We start from the raw sequence: 21,444 nt of genomic DNA, 5'->3' as shown, positions 1-21,444 counted from the left end.
AATTTTATCATTGAGTCCATAAGGAAATGATATTTTTACCCTTCGGGGTAATATGTCAAATTCTTATGCCGTACTCGATTATAAAATATGCAATCCGTTTGAGGATACAAAAATTCTCCAACAAAATCCTGCTAAAATTCTGCATAAATCCTTTTGCCAAACAGCCCCTAAGGCATCTATTGCATATCCTCTCAAAAGTTCATGACTCTTTAAGCACCTTGGTATTTTTCTTCTCTTCATAACCTTGAACGTGCAACATTCAAAACATTTGGTAATTACATGACCTTCTCTGAAAATGTGGCAACAACTTATTGAAGTTTGATGGTGCATACTAAACTTTCACCAGTCATTTCCTGTTCCCTGTTACAGGGTTTTTCAGGCACCTTAAAGTTAGGCCTTAGCAGCTTATATATTTGTTCTGATTTTGCTTTGATTCAGCAACAAAATTTATTTATTTTTTGTCTGATACAGGTTCCTCCGAAATTGGATGACATTTGGGGTTGCTCTCAGTGTTATATCTTTATTTGGTATTACAATGGTATTGACTATATCTACTAACCGTTGTTACTTACTTTTCTGTCACTTGTTATTCTTTTTTACACCAGTCAGATGTTTGTTGAAGCAATTGACTTGTATACAGTGGTGTTACATTACGTAATCCAAAGTTTTCACTTACTAAGACTGGAAATGAGAATTCTGTGGTCTCTTTCACTTTTTAGAAAAAAACTTGCTGGAGGATATATATATATATATAGACAGGATAATTAGTTATGATTTTTTATAAATCAGAGAAAAGTTATCTTGACTTCTGATCTGTTTTGTCATACAATGATGGCTATTATTCTCTTATTTTATCTGTGGCATGTGTTCTACTTAAATACATAAGATAGCTCTTATGTTTCATCAGTTCAATTTTTTCATGATTTATTTATGAATAAAAGTTAACCCTGCATTGGGGCACTGCAGGTTTGATACTATTTCTGGTTTGCAGATGCTATTTTGGGAAGCAGCTGCTGCTTTTCATCTCCACCGTTGGAGTTTTGGGCTCCAGGATATTCCACTTAGCCTGTTTTGGGGCACCACTCCATTGGTCAGTGTTGGAAGTAGTTGGATTCTTTTCTTCTGGATAAACACAAAAATTATACCTCATCATTTGTGTATGGTAGGTTTCGGGTTTAAGCATATCAATTATGGATTTTGCTGTTGTGGTGTTTTCAACAGTGATTTCTGTCACAGTTCATGAACTGGGGCATGCTGTTGCTGCTGCAAGGTTTGTTTACTTTATAGCATTATTTAGTACCGTTGAATCCAATGCATCCTGGTTGAGTTTCGTAAGGGCTAATAAACATAAATGAAACAATTTTGAGATGCTCATAGACTTTATTTTTGTTGTATTTCTTCATATGGAATGGAAGTATAACAAATACATTTATGAACATTTTTTGTTGCTGGGCATTGGACTACTATTTATTAAGCATGTGTTTGTGTGTTGCGTGTTGGGATTGTCAAGCTCCTTGAAGTTGAAAGTCTGAGATGACGCCGAACCGGCAAGCTTAGTAGGTGACTTGGGCTCCATTTCATCATGCTTTGCTTTTCTTTGAAATATGCATTTGCATTATTAAAAGGAAAAATGTGTACAAAGGGCTACATACATGTATGGGTACTCCTATGGGAGCTCAACCTCAACTAAATAAAAAAGAAGAAGAGGGAAGATCATTGCTTTCTATATCTTTTCATACCCTTCTACAATTTAAAGTGTAAAAAGCTGAAAATTGCATTCTTGTTGTCAATGTGAAGTCCCCAAAGTCATTGTAGTGAGCACCATGCTGCTTGGCTAGAACTACCACAATTTCATATTTTGCAAGAAACGCATGAAAATTCAGTTGAACTGGTCAGTTAGAACCGGTTCTTACAACTTAACTTAATATTATGCTTCTCTTTTAATGACCAACATTATGCGCCATAAAACATTGCAGGTTTAACCACCATCTTGTAGAATTTTCCCTTAAGTTTGAGTGATACTTTTCTATCACACAACAGGCCCAATGCATTCCTCTAGTTCATCCATCCAACTCAAATTCTACTTATAATATCCCCATCTATTTCACCATCACTCTGAACAATAGACTCAAGTATCTAAAACGTGTACTATTATTAATGACTTGATTTCTCAAAGTCACAAACCTCCCACTAGATTTATTACTATTAAAATTACACTTCATGTGTTATGTTTTAGATTCACTCAAACGAAAACCTTTAGACTCTAAGGTTGACAAAAACAAAATTCTATATTTTCATTTAGAGTATTAAGTCCACTAAAGTCATTCGTATTTTCACAATCGTCATTGAAAAGATTAGCAAAATATCTCATCCATCTTTGTTGAATATTCTCTTCTGAAATAAGTACTTTTTGATCTTCATCCTTAATACACTTCACTTGAACTAAATCCTTACTACTCCTATCTCTTTGTTTGATTAGCTTATACATATATCTTTCACCCTCTTTAGTATCTAATATATTATATAAATCATTAAAAATTAAAGCATCGTAGAATGCTTTCTTAGACTCCTTGGATAACTTTATATCTTTCTCATTTTTCAGAATATTTACTTCTAAACCAATTTTTATAACAGAGCTTCTTATTTTTGATATTTTCTTGTACATTTTGATTCTACCACCAATTATTTTTACAATTATTTTATATTATTGAAGTTGATAAATTTAGAGTTAATTTAGTAAATATGAACTTATCCACAATAACATTTATCCACCAATAATATAATTAGAGCATCTATAAACTTATAAAATCCAATAATTCATTCACATAAAATTTATATGAAATCTAATTGTTACCATAATTCATCTACGAAGGAGCATATATTGCTTAGAAAATAACTTTATAACCTTATTCACTCCCCACCCAGCACACACAATGCATGAAGCATAAGTTTATAAATTCTCTTACAATGATGCACAACTAATAACCTTAGAATCATAAAATAAGTAGGTTTTGAGATTGCATGAAACAAGCCATGTGAAACCTACTAACTAAATTATGAGCTGTAAGGAACAGGGCATGGTTAGTCAAGCCAGTATAACTGCTGTAATAACTAACCATATAATACAATCAGCCAGGAGGAACAATTATTAAACAAAGGCATACAGTGGAATGAAGTTGACTGCTAAATTACAATGAACAGCAACATCTTACTTCTACATAAAGGAATGTTTCAAAGGTTGTTTTATGAAGGAGTACTTTTTCATCATTAACATTATATAACATATCAGTCTCTTATGAAAGCCCTGGTTCGATAGGAAAGTCGTTGCCCAGCTGATTGATTTTGTCAACCCCTTTCAATAGGTTATCATTTTGCTCATCTTAGGCCCATCATCCAGGCAAAGCTTATGTTGACTATTGGCATGCTTGATTTAATTCTTTAGTTGATATGCTTATGTTGACTAAGTTCATCTCTCCCTCGTCATCCAGGTGCCAATGATGTTCTTATGTAGAGTATTGATTTGCTTGATTTAATTCCTCTTTAGTTGATTATGGTTTCACTCTCCCTTGTCAACTTACCAAGGATAAATTGATGGAAGAGCATACAAAAGTATCTTGTAGCATGATTATTGAATTCTTTTAGATGCTTTGCCTTATCCTACTGAAGTACTGATTCATTCACTGGTGCAAAAATAACAGTGAAGGTGTACCAATTGAGTATGTTGCTATATTCTTGGCGGTTATATTTCCTGGAGCTTTAGTTGCTTTCAACAATGACCTCTTGCAAGCTTTACCCAACTTTGCTTCCCTTCGAATATACTGTGCGGGAATCTGGCACAATGCAGTGGTAAGTTGTGTTTCTCATATAACCGATCAGGAATTTTGTATAGATTGCTGAAGTACAGTGTTGAACAGCTCCATAATTACTCAAATCAACTTTGCTTCATATATAATGAGTGAGTGATTTCATTTACATTTTTAACAGATTTATCAGTTAGACATTTACTGTGATGAGTTTATTCACATAGTTAAATAATAAAACATGGTGTCCAAAATGTTAATGATCTGTTCGAACTTGCTCACAAAATTGCTTGAAGCTTTTATTGTATGTCCTGCTTATCAAAAGAAAAGTGCACATTGAAGTTTCTGGTGCTTTACCATGCTTCAAATTGCAGACACATACAGTATTGAGGGTTTTTGGGCAATGCTTTTACATGAAATCTCTCTAAAGATGTCTGATTTTGTGGAGTGTTGATGGTGCTATTAATCCATGCTAATGCTAATTCGCTACTTCTTGTTAAAATGCAATTCTTCAGACCAAGTAATACATGCTAGTAACTATAATGAACTGTTCTTTGGCATGGTTGGCCTTTTGTTCCAAGGGCTTAATTAAGCACTAAAAATACTTTCCAACATTGGTAGTTCTTCTGAAGCGTTTCTGTATATTCATGGTAGAGAGACCAGATAAAGAAATCTTTGGAAAAAAGGGGAGGCATAGTGAAGGCTTAAATGTGGGATTTGACCTGCCATAGTTTTGCATGAATGTATCTTATTACCTATATGGGCATTGAAGGGTGCTCATGAGTTAGTGGCGTGATTCATTTTCTTCTCGCTCTTTTGGAGTTTTGTGAAAAATGTTGAGAAACATAAAGTTCAAAGACATACTTGGATAATGCCCTGTTAAGTGTTAACCTCATTTTTATATGAGGCCAAATTTCTCATGTTCACTCCTTAGTGCCTAGGTTTTCAAAGCCTAGCATATACATATCTTGTAGGGTTCCCTCTAGGTGGACTCCCAATGATGTAGTGCCTACCAAACACAAAAAGCTACAAAACTTTTAGATCCCTGATGACTCTAGGCAAAGTGATAGGGTTGTCTAATTGATCAACCCTTTAATTTGGGTTGAGTAAATCAGCTCAATCTAAATCCAATCGATTTAAATAAAAAAATAAAATTCAGCACTAATTAACCCTTATTCAATTAAATCAAATTCATTAGTCTCTATTCAATGTTAAAATTAAAACAATGACAATTAACTTATATTTGCTCTCTCTTGCCGATGCCGATTTCGAATTAAGTAAATGACAATCCAATCTAATTACGTTGAATTGAGTCGCGTTGAAGCAATTTGATTTGATCTTTGAGTTAGTTCGATTCAACTCGAGTTTAAATTCACTTGGACGTATCAACCAATTTAAATAGATTCCTCTTGAGCTAATTTAAAATAAATCAGTATAAGATAAATCAAAATTGGCTCGATCAGATAGTTTCAAATCCAAATTTAATCGATTATATTTGATTAATTAACCTGTTTAATTAATCTAATCATCTAATCTTTTCAAAAAATATTAATTAACTTTTTAACTGCTAAATTATATAATTACTCTTCATATATCCTTCAAACAACCATTAAAGATAACATGGTGCATTCTCGGCCTTTGGATTAAAGGTTAGGATCATCTTGTAGCCTTTTCTTTGTCATAGAAACTCAAATTGATCATAGGAGTTGTTTGGGGCGGGATTCACGGGACCCGGATGGTCCTCTTGGTTCAAACATGAGAAAAGCGAAGAGGGAAACTCGATTGGACGTGGCTTCAATCCTGGCGTCGGATCGAGCAAACAAGGAGAGGCGACAGTTCATGCAGGTTGGCTCATCATGCGCGCCCTCATCCGAACCCTCTTCCCTGCCTACGGGCAAAGCCCCCTGATGTAGAACGAAAACGCTCTAAGTCCGCTTCCCAAAAAATCTGAAAACATTTTCAGATTTTGATCCAAAAATTCTGAGGACAGCAGTTTCGCTAGCTGAAATTCCCTGGACAGCAGCCTGACGATGTGCAGGAAATCTGGACAGCAACCAACGGAGGAGGAAACGAAGCTCAGGTGTGATCGTTATGGTTGTCGACAAAGAGATGACAGCAGATTGAACTTAGGAGAGGTTTTGGACAGCAGTTTTCTGCTTCCTTGCAATCTAGACAGCAACTTGCAATGTTGGGGAACACCCTGGACAGCTTCTATAAAGCATTGGGAACTTTGGACCACCAGGTATGGAGGCTGGGAGCCCTTGGGCAGCAGGTAGTGGCCTTCAAATGCTTAGGATGCAAGCCAATGGCAGAGAATTTAGGCTGGGAGAATTTCGGCCAGCAGGGAATACGGGAAGGAAATTTTGCCAAAGTAATACGTTGCAAATCTGGATAGATTTCAAAGGCAATTTAATAAGGAGATGGGGACAGCGGTAGGGGGAGTTGGGCGGTGGAATTATTTCTAAATCCTTTGTTTGGTTTTAGGAAAGTAATTAGAGTTTATTCCTTAAGAAAATTTCGGCTGTTGAGGTGGGGAAATAAACTCTTTTCTTTTAAAAGGAAAGGGGACTTATTGTTACAGGGAATTAAATGAGGCTATTTCCTAAACTAAGCCAACAGGATATGAGGCCGGCAGATTGCATGAAACAGGGAATTAAATGGATTTAAATTCGTGTAATTAATCTCCATAGATTAGGGAATTAATTAGTAAAGCAAGGCAAGGGAAATTTTGGTTATGAAGGGGATTTTGAATTATTTTCTAAATCTAGGATTGATTTAGGAAATAATTTGAAATAGGATTTAATGAGGCTAATTAAACTTCAATTTGAATTTAAAATTCAAATTGATTTCAATTAAGCACATTCCAAAAAATAGATGAACCAAATTAGGAAAGAATTTGAAATTTGAATTTGAATAATTTCAAATTCAAATTAATCTCTAAATTAACCCAACCAAATTAGGAAATCCCAAAGTGGGTGGGAGGAGTTCGGCCGGTGACTAATGAGGTGGAGCCGGCGGCATGGTGGAAAAGGAGACGACGGCTTGGAGATGGAGAAGATGAAGGTGGACGTAGCTAGAGGATGAAGATGAAAACTAGGAACAATAAAAAGAACAAAAACAAAGATAGAAGATAAAAACGAAAGAGAAAATAAAAACCGCGAGCCTTGGACTTTTCCGAAGACTGACGGGTGATCCGTTTGCCATCTCCAAGGGACTTCACGCCACGAGCCTGGACCCATCCTACGGCTGGTGGAAACTCCGACTACCCTCCCATAGGGATTTCACTAAAGTTCTTCTCAAAGAACACAAGTGCAAAACACAAATTTTTTTATTATAATTCCATCATACCTAATACATGAGAAGGGGCCTCTACATATAGGCCTCAAAAGAAATTAAAAGACACATTTAAAAGGGAAATTACACAATTAAATCAAAATACACTTAATAAACTAAAATAAAACAAATTGATCTCGATCGTCGATCTTCAGCTCCTCCTCGGATAGGCATGGACGGTTGGATGTCCGCATCACCCCCATCTTCCATTCTTTTTCTCGCATGCAAATCCTCCATCTTTTGCTCTCCTTCTGCGTGCAATTTCTTCCATATGTCATATGCGATTGATTCGAGTAGGAGAGAGAGGGAGTCATGTAGGAGTTCGAGCATTTTTGTCCATTGCAGTAGAGTGAGAGAGAGGGAGACTTGGCCAGCTATTCTTACATTTTGTTCTTGCCGATCGAGCGAGAGAGACAGGAAAGAGAGTTGCTTGTGCGTGCTTCTTACCTCGTGACTGAGTCTAAGACCAAGGAACAAGAGAGGTTAGAGGAAAAGAGCTGAACTTCATTCTTCTGTATCTTGTGTTTGAGAAAGCTTAGAGATAGGAGATTTGAAGGTTCACAACTGTCATTGATCGTAGCTCTAAGGAAAGTCGAGTTTCAAGCTTCAAATCTCCTATCTCCAAGCTTTCTCGGACACAAGAGATGGAAGAATGTAGGTCAAATATTTTCCTTCGACCTCTCTTGTTCCTTCATCTTCGGCTCGGTCAGGAGGAAGAAGCACGCACAAGCATCCCTCTTTCCCACTCTCTCGCTTGATCGGCAGGAACAAAATTGCAAGAACTGCCAACCAAGTCTCCCTTCTCTCTCACTCAACTGCAATGTTCAAAAATACTTGAACACATGCTTTTCTTTCTCTCTTGCTCGAATCAATTGCATAGGTCGTATGGAATGAATTAGGGCTATAAATGAACTGAGCCGAGCAATTTCTTGTTCATGTTTGGGTTCGTTTATTAACAACTTGTTCATGTTCGTCGTTCGAGTTCGATTCAGACTTTCTTGTTTGTGTTCTAGCATGGTTCGTTTAAGTTGATGGATAATAATGTTTGGTTCGTTTCGTGCTTATCAAGCTATAAATGAGTTCTACTTCTAAATTTTCATTAGTTTAACGAATGAGCTTTTATTGAGCCTACTAACAAACATGTTCGTGAACATTTCTAGTGATTGTTTAGAACTACCAAACGAGCATGTTCACGAATATATATAATGAGTATTTTTTAGCTACCAAACGAACCTAATTGCGAATATATCTAGTAAGTGTTTTCGAACTATCAAACAAGCTTGTACACGAATGCGTCTAGCAAGTGTTTTTGAACTACTAAACGAGCTTATTCACAAACAAACGATCTATAATTTTTCTTATAAGAAAGCTTGTTCTAGAATAACTTTTATTATAATTTAAAATTATAATAAACATAAAATATTTATATTAGATTTATTAAATTTTTGTATCAAATAAGAATCAAGTTCCTAACAAGCTTTTTATTGAGCTTCATATCGAGCGTGTTCATGATGTTATTTATGAACATAAACAAACCAAACACATATTTGTTCAAGCTTGTTTATTAAAGCATCGAATATTTAAGAAAATGTTCAAACTTGTTTGATTACTTAATTAAACAATCACAAATGAACTTTTATAGAGCAAAGTCTCTAGTAGCTTGTCGAATAACCAGTTCATGTATAACCCTAGATTGAATTGCATGCAGAAGGAGAGAGGAAGATGGGGGGTTTTGCACGCAGGCAGGGAAGAGGGTCTGGATGCGAGCGGAGAGGGTGACCCAACCTGCACAAATTACTGCATTTCCCTCTTTTGCTCGAATTGACGTCAGGATCGAAGCCATGTCCAATCGAACATCCCTCTTCGTTTTTCTTATGTTCTTATGTTCAAATTGAGAAAACCGTCCAGATCCGGTGAATCTTGCCCCAAATAACTCATATAATCAATTTGAGTTTCTAGGGCAAAGAAAAGGCTAAAAGACGATACTATCCTTTAATTCAAAGGCTGAGAATGCACCATGTTATCTTGAATAGTTGTTTGAAGGATATATGAAGTGCAATTATATACTTCAGCCATTAAATAATTAATTAATATTTTTTGAGAAGATTAGATGATTAGATTAATTAAACATGTGAATTAATCATACTTAATCAATTGAATTTGGATTTGAAATGATCCGATTGAGCTAGTTTTGATTTAACTAACACTAATTTATTTTAAATTAACTCAAGAGGAGTCTATTTAAATTAGTTGATATTGTTTAAGTGAATTTTAACTCGAGTTGAGTTGAAATGACTCAAGGATCGAGTCAAATTGCCTTGACGTGGCTCGATTCAACATAATTAGATTGTGTTGTTGCTTACTTAATTTGGAATCGGTTAGACAAAGTAAATATAAGTTAATTTCTGTTTTAATTTTAACATTGAATCGAGATCGATGAATTTGGTTTGATTGAATCAGGTTCAATTAGTGTCAAATTTTAATTTTTTATTTAAATAGATTGGATTTAGATTGAGCCGATTTACTCAATCCAATTTAAAGGGTTGATAAAATTATTTGTTGAAGACAACCCTATCACTTTACCTAGAGTCATCAGGGATCTAAAGGCTTAGTAGCTTTTTATGTTTGGTTGGCACTGCGTCATTGGGAGTCCACCTACAATGAATCCTACAAGATATGTCTATGCTAGGCTTCGAAAACCTAGGCACTAAGGTGTGAACATGGGAAATTTGGCCTCGTATAAAAACGAGATCAACATGTCCCTTATGATTAATTACATCATGCGCTTTATATCTGAAATTACTTTTGATTAATAATATCATTGTGCTTTGTATTGTTGGTTAGAAGTTAGGTTTATAGTAGTAGATTGAATGGAATTGGTTGGTTAACCCGATCAAGATCCAATTGTTCAATTGCTTTGGGTTAACCTAATGGGCTTAATCTATCAACAATAGAGGGTCGGAAGGCCATGTTATCCATGGTTCCATATGAACAGCCATATGTTATCTACTATTATATATCTTGAGTAGACCATTTTAATGGTATGTCAATGGTTATATCCCTTCAAAGTGAGGCCAAAATTTGTCTTGGACATACAAAAAGGCTATTTTGGATAAATATGGCTAACTTGGTTCAACGATTCAATGGTGTGACTATTGAAGGTACAATACATTGGACTTGATCGGGTATACTGATTGATGTTGGCTTAGGGTCATGATGCATTACTGCATGTAGTTAGTTGTGTTGATACACAATTTTCTCTCACTCAGAGTTATTGAAGTATTAGTTTGATTATTCAAGGTGAGTTTAGGCTCACCTAAGAGGAATGTGCCCTAAGGACATTTGATAAGTCGTACATGCTACGAAGCATTTTGTTGCGAGGCTTGTACCTTGAAGGTCCATTACTTTCTACTGATTTTCCAAATCCCTTCTTAAGTAGGGAGCCTTTAGTTAGTTCGAGTTGACTCACTTTAAATCATTTCCTTAAGCACAAGGTAAAATGTACCCATTTTTGTGACGGTAGGATTCATCTATGAAGACATTTAAATATTTAAAAGGTTGAGACTTATCTCTTTGGATATAGAATGGCATGAAAAGTAAGGTTTTTAAGTTATGGATAAGTTTAGAGATGTATATGGGACATACAAAGTAATGACACATTTTGAAGATATATGTGGGACCTATGGGGTTGTTGCCCATCTGGTGAATGTATGTGGACTTATAAGATTAAGGCCCAACCGAAGGATGGTAGAATTTGTGCTACCTTCAGAGCCAAGTAAATCTTTGAAGGTCCGAGTCAAAGCTATAGACATGTTGGATTTGTAACCGCTTGGTCAAAGGAAGACCCAAGTATGAACCTTACTCTGTATGGGAGGTGGCCCACATTTGAATATTCATCTTAAATGGCCTTTTTTTTGCAAATTTGATGTCAAATATCTTGTCAAATATTGTGTCATCTAGCATAAAGATTGAGAGTTATGGCTTACTATTCTACCATTAAAGATGGCCAAAGAGTATGAGTTGTCATTCTAATTTTGGAATGGCCTACAAGTGAGACTTACAACCTCTCGATCAATGGATTGGGACTTACCATCTTGAATCGAGAGAGTCGCTATTAGTGGTCTTACAACATTTCCCTATATGTGATGTGGCCTGGGTCCATTTGCGTGTTGGATTATTTAGTTTGAGTTCAATGGGAGGCTAGGGTTTAAAAAGATGTCTAAGATAGGAATTAAACATCTTGGTTAGAGGACAACCTTATGGTGGGTTTTATAACTTTGTCTAATAGGTGAGGAAATCCAAAAGTGTGTATGTTTAGAGCGATTAATGAATGAATGTTGATTAGAGCATGAGGCTTATAATTTTGTTAATGGATATGCCCAACAACTGGTATTTATCACCTTGATTGTAGGAAGGTTGATGCAAGCAAAAATTTGGAAAAAACCCAAATTTTTGCAAGCAAAAACACACGCTTCCTAGGATATAAAAAATACATGAAATGCTCAAAACTACAACATAAAATGACACTTAAACAAAAAACAACTTCACTTTTATAAATTAAAAATACTTACAAACTTTGATGCTTACAAACGACACAAACAAACTTATATAATAAAAACCTAAACTTGCATTTCATTTGCTTTGAGAAGAAGGATACAATTGGAGTGGTCGCTTGCAGCAAGAATAAAGAGATTAGAAGCCGAGACGAAACATAGCATGCAAGCTATAGAGAGGAGAAGAGATGGGGGACATAGCTCGCAAGCTATTCCCAAAGAAAAAAAAACCCTCAGTTTTTTTTACTCCAAAAATTAGCACACAACAACCTTTTAAAACTCTCAAAACATCTACTATATATAGCAGAAAAGACAGCCAAAGAGTCCCCCAAAACCTCCCATAAAACCAATAAAAAAGGGTCTGAAATAATCTCAAAATAGTTCCCTAAAGATAGCACAAGAATCAGGAAGAGGCAGCCACGGGAAAACAGCCTGGGAAGGAACCGGGTAGAGGAAGCCACGGGAAAGCAGTCAGGGAGAAAACCGAAAAGGCAGCACAGGAAATCAGACAGAGGCAGCCACGGGAAAACAACTAGGGAAGAAATTGAAAAATCAACACAGAAACCGGGTAGAGGCAGCCACAGGAAAGCAGCCGGGGAGGAATAACTGAGGTGACACAAGAAGGGGAAGAGGCAAGCTCCAACTCCACATAATGAGCTAAAAGAAGAAGAACACCTTTTCAAATTTATGAGCTAAGTAGTGCAATTATTTCTCCAAATAATGAGCTAAACTTCAGCTCAAGCACTAATGAGCTAGCACCAAGAAGAATCCAAGTTTTTAGCTCAAAACCAATGCAGCCAAAGCCCAACTTGTTGATAGGAAGTGGATGCAATTTCATCAAAACTAGAAAGAAAAACTTATAATTTGATAATATATGAAAGAAACTAGCAAGATATAGTTGGATCTTTAATTGGAGAGGAAGATCATTCTCTCCCAATCTCTAGCCGAAGATTAGAGCCCAAGCAAAACCAAAGAAAACACCCAATTAAGTCAAAATCATCATAACCCTAACCCTAGAACTGGAAATACTATTGAAGGAAAAATCAAATAACAATTCCCTAAACATCCCTAGAATTTGAATTTTCCCTCCCAAATCCATCTTAATTGAAGCCATAATTTTCCCATTTAGAGAGCTGGGCCCCACCCCTTGTCCTCACCCCCCCACCACCATCCCCCCTCCCCCACATCAGGCGGGTCTATTTTGCCTGGAATAGATCCAAATCTGTTCAACCGTCTCTTGAAGAGCCGGTCTAACAGAAGGCTTGTGATGTTGGCCTTATTGCTTTTCTATTATAGAATCCCATGTATGGGGTTCGGTTGAACCGGCCGGATGAACCGGTTGTCACAATAGAAAAATACATGAAATGCTCAAAACTACAACATAAAATGACACTTAAACAAAAAACTACTTTGCTTTTATAAATTAAAAGGACTTACAAACTTTTACGCTTACAAACGACACAAACAAACTTATATAATAAAAACCTAAACTTGCATTTCATTTGCTTTGAGAAGAAGGATACAATTGGAGTGGTCGCTTGCAGTGAGAATAAAGAGATTAGAAGCCGAGACGAAACATAGCACGCAAGCTATAGAGAGGAGAAGAGATGGGGGACATAGCTCGCAAGCTATTCCCAAAGAAAAAAAACCCTAAGGTTTTTTTACTCCAAAAATCAACACACAACAACCTTTTAAAACTCTCAAAACATCTACTATATATAGGAGAAAAGGCAGCCGAAGAGTCCCCCAAAACCTCCCATAAAACCAATAAAAAAGGGCCTTAAACAATCTCAAAATAGTTCCCTAAAGATAGCGCAAGAATCAAGAAGAGGCATCCACGGGAAAATAGCCAGAGAAGGAATCGAAAAGCCAACACAGAAACGGGTAGAGGCAGCCACGGGAAAGCAGTCAGGGAGCAAACCGAAAAGGCAGCACAAGAAATCAGGCAGAGGCAGCCACGGGAAAACAACTAGGGAAGAAATCGAAAAATCAACACAGAAACCGGGTAGAGGCAGCCACGAGAAAGCAGCCAGGGAGGAATAACCGAGGGGACACAAGAAGGGGAAGAGGCAAGCTCCAACTCCACATAATGAGCTAAAAGAAGAAGAATACCTTTTCAAATTTATGAGCTAAGTAGTGCAATTATTCCTCCAAATAATGAGCTAAACTTCAGCTCAAGCATTAATGAGCTAGCACCAAGAAGAACCCAAGTTTTCAGCTCAAAACCAATGCAGTCAAAACCTAACTTATTTTTACCCCCCCACCTTGCATACATCAATTCTCCTCCGGTTGAAATTGATCATCTCCTGATGAAGCTTGAATATGATTTGAGGGTGTCACATCTAGCTCTAGAATCTTTGCTTCATATTTATTTAGGATATTCTCACGTTCTTGCTTAAACTGTTCTTGCAAACGCTTCTTTTTCTTCAAATAGTTTTCAGTATTCATATGCAATTTCATTTGTAGTTTGTATAACTCATTTTGTAGTGGGTTTGTTGAACTTCCTTTTGTCGGAACACATCTGTCCATAGAAATGCTTTCTTCGAGATCTTCTGACTAATTTTCATCTACTACTGGATCACTGTTTGATGCGGGCAAAAGATATAGGGAGCCTATACCCTTCGCCCACAAAAAAGACGACGGACTTCTACGGACGAAAAGGAGAAAAAGGACAAAAAAAAAGGGACGAACCAACATAGGGAAGAACAAACTCTTACATTTTAATTTAAACTAAACAAGTAAAAAAAAAAAACTATGACGACGACTTACAAACAACACGACAGACACCCTAAAGTTGCTGCACTTTGAGAAGAAGGATACAGGTGGAGCAGCACTTGCGGAGAGACGAAAGAGATTAGAAGCCCGAGAAGAAAGGGTGGAAAGAGCCTGCAGGATTTTCGGAGGGGATGAGAAAAGAAGGTTGGAAAGAGCCCGCAGGATTTCCGAGCAACCCGCAGGTTAACAGATTTTCCAAAAATCAAATAGCATTCACTATTCAAAACATTACATAACCCCCCATATTTATAGGTATGAAAGGGGAATACAAAAGGACACAAACATTTAATTAACACATAATTCAAAGCATTAAAAAGCATAGAAATCTCCCCCCAAAGCTCTCGGTTTACACCCAAACCAGGAACCAAGGAGACAACCACGGGAGACGAAGGGAACTGCACAGACCGAGAGCCACAGCCACGGGAAACGAGGGGCGAACACGGAACAAGGAGCCAGCCGTGAGATCCCAAGAGGTAAAGCACAAAATTCAACTTCCCATGGTGGAATTCAAGGAGCCACACATGGGAAGACTAAACAACAATCTTGGATTCCCAAAATCCATATTTTGGAAATCCAAGAGACAACTTTTAAGACATTAAAAACTATAATAAAAGTGCATTTAAACAAAGATAAATATGAACTAAAATTGTTAGCTCATAATGAGCTAACCCTTAGTTCAATAAATGAACTAAAGTCCAGCTCATAAATGAACTAAAAGTTTAGCTCAAATATGATGAACTACTAGACTCAAGAGAAGCCAAAATATGATTTATTTTGGACTTGTGTTGACCCCCCCTTTGTCTACATCACTGTTTTTATCTTTTTTCATTTTTTTATAAACAAAGAAAAGAAGACTCAACAAAACTTAAACTCACCTGATACCAAGACTCAAATGACAACACGACTTATAAACCTAGGATATACTAACTCGCTCTGATACCAAATTGATGCAAGCAAAAATTTGAAAAAAACTTAAAATGCTCAAAACTCTAACATAAAATGACACTTAAACCAAAAACAACCTTTTAAAATGCTCAAAACACACGCTTCCTAGGATATAGAAAAATACATGAAATGCTCAAAACTCTAACATAAAATGACACTTAAACCAAAAACAATTTCACTTTTATAAAATAAAGAACTTACAAACTTTGACGCTTACAAACGACACAAACAAACTTATATAATAAAAACCTAAACTTGCATTTCATTTGCTTTGAGAAGAAGGATAGAATTGGAGTGATCGCTTGCGGCGAGAAGAAAGAGATTAGAAGCCGAGACGAAACATAGCTAGCAAGCTATAGAGAGGAGAAGAGATGGGGGACATAGCTCGCAAGCTATTCCCAAAGAAGAAAAAACCCTCAGGTTTTTTTACTCCAAAAATCAGCACACAACAACCTTTTAAAACTCTCCAAACATCTATTATATATAGGAGAAAAGGCAGCCAAACAGTTCCCCAAAACCTTCCATAAAACCAATAAAAAAGGGCCTGAAATAATCTCAAAACAGTTCCCAAAAGACAGCACAAGAATAAGGAAGAAGCAGCCATGGAAAAACAACCAGGGAAGGAATCGAAAAGCCAACACATAAACCGGGTAGAGGCAGCCACGGGAAAGCAGTCAGGGAGCAAACCGAAAAGGCAACTTAGGAAATCAGACAGAGGCAACCACGGGAAAACAACCAGGGAAGAAACTTAAAAACCAACACAGAAACCGAGTAGAGGCACCCACGGGAAAGGAACCAGGGAGGAATAACCGAGGGGTCACAAGAAGGGGAAGAGGCAAGCTCCAACTCCACATAATGAGCTAAAAGAAGAAGAATACCTTTTCAAATTTATGAGCTAAGTAGTGCAATTTTTCCTCCAAATAATGAGCTAAACTTCAGCTCAAGCATTAATGAGCTAGCACCAAGAAGAACCCAAGTTTTCAACTCAAAACCAATGCAGCCAAAACCCAACTTGTTGATAGCAAGTGGATGCAATTTCATCAAAACTAGAAAGAAAAACTTATAATTTGATAATATATGAAAGAAACTAGCAAGATATAGTTGGATCTTCAATTGGAGAGGAAGATCCTTCTCTCCCAATCTCTAGCCAAAGATTAGAGCCCAAGCAAAACCAAAGAAAACACCCAATTAAGTCAAAATCATCATAACCCTAACCCTAGAACTGGAAATACTATTGAAGGAAAAAGCAAATAACAATTCCCTAAACATTCCCTAGAATTTGAATTTTCCCTCCCAAATCCATCTTAATTGAAGCCATAATTTTCCCATTTAGAGAGTTGGGCCCCACCCCTTGTCCTCACCCCCCCCCACATCAGGCGGGTCTATTCTGCCTGGAATAGATCCGAATCGGTTCAATCGGCTCTTGAAGAGCCGGTCTAACAGAAGGCTTGTGATTTTGGCCTTATTGCTTTTCTATTATAGAATCCCATGTATGGACTTATGACCTTAGATCGACAATAGCTCAATGGTGGGTTTTATGGCCTTATCTAATAGGAAGGGAAACTCAAAGTGTATATCCAATATAAGCAGCCTTGAGAAGGCCATATGCAAATGTAAAACCATACATCTTAGCAAATCCCATGCATCGAATCATAGAGCATGCTATATGAATGTGTGCTCCGAAAATTCGGCCCCGGCCTCCCCGCCGCGCACTGATTTGTTTTGATGCTTTTTCTTTGGCGAGGGAGTTTTAACGGAATAAGTTCCGGGGTAAATTTTGGAAGGCAGATGGGTTTGTAGATAAGACACTACCCAGAGATTTCGCCCTCATTTTGCGAGGACTTTATGATCTGAGTTCTGGTTTCCTATAGGCGCAATCCCCTATAGTTAATTACCCCTCCCAATCACGAGAGAGAACTTTCGATTAAGGCTGGTCGTAAATCAGATACATAGAGATACGTGTTATCTGGCATATAGTAGCATCAATGGACATTTGAAATGATTGGAGAATTTGATATTTAAAATAGAAATTACATCATCTCGCACTTTAAAGCGGATGGTGGGGGAATGGATGATGGACCTGATCAAGATCCCATGGTTCCGTCGTCTCGGGTCATCATGGTCCCTGGTCTATTTAGTCAGAGGAGGTAGTCGACTCAACCTGACAGAAGGATCCTTCTCGGCAGCCATGGGTTGCTTCGTCCAAGGGGACCTTGTAGACCTGGTTGGGTATTTGCCTAAGGGGATAAATTTGAATTCACCTTAGTTAACAGAGGGCTTTGTGCCCTATCGATCATTTCCTATTGATTCATATCTCAAGGATTTGATGCCAATAAGGAGTGTATTGGCTCTGGCCATAACCGGTATTTCGTGGTGCCATTTGGCGGCAAAACCACTCGGTTTAGAAGGCCCCGGGTCGTCATAATCGTTTATCCCGCAGTGCTATTTAGTGGTAAAACCACCGGTTAGAGGACACATACCACTTCCTTATTGACAGGAGATTGTTTGAGAATGAATCCTAGTGATATTTTCGATTAGGCATTTGGCTCTTTGTGAGTTGAAGTAGTTTTTAGATTTGTCCACCTCGGCAAACTGTTGCGGATAGTGGATGGATTTTACTTTGAGTGATTGATGATTTGATTTCAATTTTAAATATCTTGGAATTTTAGGATTTTAAGTGGCATTTTTGGAGTTTTGGAATTTGAATGGACCTCTCCGGTTGAGATAAACATTCAACAAGGCCATCATCGGGGTATACTTGGGGTCATTTTCATTTGTTGATCGAACCCTGTCAACTCGACCAAGCTATTTAGCTGAGGATCGAGTTTTTTGTAGGCTTTGTGCCTTTGTTCATGATTTTTCTTTGTTGAAGGCCTTGAAGGCCTAATATGAATGTATAAGATAAATATTCCGATCGACTTCATGACCGCATATTTATCCGATGGTTTGAACCTTATCTACTCCTATTTACATGCTTAGGAGGATCGGGTTTCGTAGGCTTCGTGCCTTTTGTTTAGTGAATTCTTTTGGTTTTAGACCTTGAAGGCCTAATATGAATGTATTAAAACAAATACACCGGTCCCCACAACCATGTATTTGATTGAAGGTTCGAACCCTGTCGACTTTTATTGATCTGTATAAAAGAATCAGGTTCGAACTAGAATTCACTTATCGATCAGCGCAACATCCCTAGGCTTCACATGTGTACAATTAATACGCTCGCTGAGGCCCATGCGAGTGATTTTTATATTGATTTAGACATACCCCATTGTGCACCTATGTATATACAAACTATAGTGCAGGTGCAGGGGTACTTTGAAGTATTTGTATATGTGTAGATAACTATCGTTTGGATGCACACAACATTTCATTTGAGAGCTTATACACGCCTTTTGTAGGATCCGGTGGCGTGCGTTGTAGATTATAGACGCCTTCTGTTTGCTTTCAAAAGTGTTGCAGATCCGGTGGCGTGCGTTGTAGATTGTAGATGCCTTCTGTCTGCTTTCATAAGTGTTGCAGATCTGGTGGCATCGTTATTTGGATGTCATGAGGTATTTCCTCATCTTGACATTGACTCCCCTTTCTCAATCACCAGGGACGGGGCTTTCTGGATTTTGGGGTCAATGACCACAGATCTGGAAAGAACTCCTTTTAGGATCTTCGGTGTAATGGACTTGTTATTTTCGGTGTTGTGGCGCACCCGAACTGTTCTCTTCTTAATTATAGAACTAAAAAGAGACTTTGGAACGCTAGGAAGTTTGGTTCTAATTTGTTCAAATATTTCCTCTCTTCTGCCAGGGGGTGTCCTTTTTCGTACATCGGGTTGCCTTTATACCCGGTATACTGACAGCACTTTGATCACCACTGTCGTAGGTGATGCTTGTACTTGTGCCCATAGTGGTTCGTTGTACTTACGATGTATCCACTGTTGTTATCCACAAACATTCATTTGTAGAGAATCGTTGTATCCACTACGACCTCCTAGAAGTATTCGTAGGAGGGCCGTTATTGTCTTCATCATATCCACCTTTTATCAATCTCAGGTGGGCGTTGATTGTACTTGTGCCCACAGTGGTTCGTTGTGCCTACGAGGTACCCACTGTTGTTATCCACAAGTAGGTTGTATTTGTTTGCAATGACCCATTGCATTTGCTACGACCTCTTAGAAGTATTCGTAGGAGAGTCATTGTTCTTGCATCCTACCCACCTTTCACCAATCTCAGGTGGTAGTTTTGATGTATTTGCATTTGTTTATAGGAACGGATCCTTGATTGCTACATATGGGTAGCGCTCGTACACCTTACAACTATCTGGCTTGCAAACGTAGTACATTGACTTTGTAAGGATTGTCGTAAGAGTTCGTTGCATTGTGTATGGCGAATGTTGAATGAACTCCACTCGTCACGTGTGAGTAGAGCTCTGTATTTGTTTTAATTCTATTATTCAGTAAAGTACCTTATATGCTTCCATTATGATGTTCGGAGTTGATAGGTTTACATGTTAGGAGAGCCTAATTAGATTTTTTTCCTTCTCTGTTATACTCCAGTTTGTTTGAGCCAAACTGGGGTGTGACACTGGTCCCCACAACCGTGTATTTGTTTGAGAGTTCGAACTCTGTCGACTTTTATTGATCCGTATAGAAGGATCAGGTTCGAACTTGAATTCACTTATTGACCCGCGCATCATCCCTAGACGTCACGTGTGTATCAATAACACGCTCGCCAGGGCCCATGCGGGTCGATATTTTATTTATCCCTTTAGTGTACCTATGTGTATACAAATTATAGTGCACGTGCAGGTGTACTTCGAAATAATTATAGTTGTGCATATAACTATCATTTGGATGCACACAACCTTTCATTTGAGAATTTATACACGCCTTCTGTCCGCTAGTACGAGTGTTGAGGATCCGGTGGCATTATTATTTAGATGTCATGAGGCATCTCATCAAGAGATGTTGATTCCCCTTTTCTCATTCACCAGGGAGATCTTTCTTGAGGTTCGTGACCACTGCCTTGAGAAGGATCCCTTTCGGGGTCTTTAGTGTAGTAGAGTTGTTACCTCCGGCATTTGTAGGCACCAGAACTGTTTTCTTCCTATTTTATTCAAACATCTCTTCCATTCCTCCAGGAGGTGTCCTTTTTCATACATCGAAACGCCCTTGTACCCGACGTACTTAGATATCTTAACCACCGTTGTCGTAGGTGGTGTTTGTACTTGTGCCCACAATGGTTCATTGTATTTACAATACACTGTTGTTATCCACAAGTATTCATTTGCAGGGATCCATACTTGTGTCCACAGTGATTCATTGTACTTATAATACACTATTGTTATTCACAAGTATCCATTTGCAGGGGACCGCTGCATCTACTTCGACCTCCTGAAAATGTTTGTAGAAGACCCATTGTTTCTGCATCATATCCACCCTTTCACCAATCTCGGGTGGGTTGATGGTGTAGGGGACGGATCTTTGATTGCTGGTCTCCAGTATTGCCATCTCAATCAACGGGCATTATTGTTTAGTTGGAGATTCCAATAGTTCATATAGAACACATATGCATTCTACAATCATTTGTTGTTGTTGTAAGCACGTTGCTTTTAATGTCGTAGGGACTGTTGTAGGAGTTTGGTGCATTCATCTTTCGCTTACACTAGAATTTCTTCTCTCACTTGCAACTTGTTGTTAGCTTAAACAATCGTACATTTGGACTTTGATTTGTTCATTCATCAAAAGTCTAGTCCTACATGTTACATCAGACCCGAGCTCAAGGTTCAATTCATGCTTGAATCTTGTATATTGTTATGGGTTCAACTTTTTGCATCCCATTCAATCTCAAGCTCCTTGAGTTCCTGCAATTCTTGAAAGTTCAAGCTTTTGTTCAAGTCTCCCCTGCGATCCAACTCAACTACTTGCTTGAGTTCAAATCTGTTATATTTCACTTGAGTTCAGATTCTATTTAAATGAAGTTCTAATTTGAGCTCAAGCCTTCTGAAATCTTGTTCAATTCATGTTAGAGTTCACTTGAGTTTGAGTT

At 37.7% G+C, this 21,444-nt stretch overlaps 1 protein-coding gene across 3 annotated transcripts in view; it reads left to right on the top strand.

Moving 5' to 3' along the window:
* The window catches only part of LOC110105666 (membrane-bound transcription factor site-2 protease homolog), a gene marked incomplete at its 5' end in the record, with an annotated part of 48,466 nt that overhangs the window by 4,074 nt on the left and 22,948 nt on the right, over window positions 1–21,444 (top strand). For all 3 annotated transcript variants that reach the window (XM_028695756.1, XM_028695757.1, XM_028695755.1), the window contains 4 exon segments: window positions 472–538; window positions 992–1,090; window positions 1,167–1,270; window positions 3,699–3,846. In XM_028695756.1, coding sequence (XP_028551589.1) covers window positions 472–538; window positions 992–1,090; window positions 1,167–1,270; window positions 3,699–3,846 — 418 coding nt within the window.

This window comes from Dendrobium catenatum, unplaced genomic scaffold (assembly GCF_001605985.2).
Source record: "Dendrobium catenatum unplaced genomic scaffold, ASM160598v2 fragScaff_scaffold_671, whole genome shotgun sequence".
Classification (NCBI taxonomy): Eukaryota; Viridiplantae; Streptophyta; class Magnoliopsida; order Asparagales; family Orchidaceae; genus Dendrobium; species Dendrobium catenatum.
The sequence above is the reverse complement of the archived record's forward strand: the minus strand, read 5'-3'. Positions and strand labels throughout refer to the sequence as shown.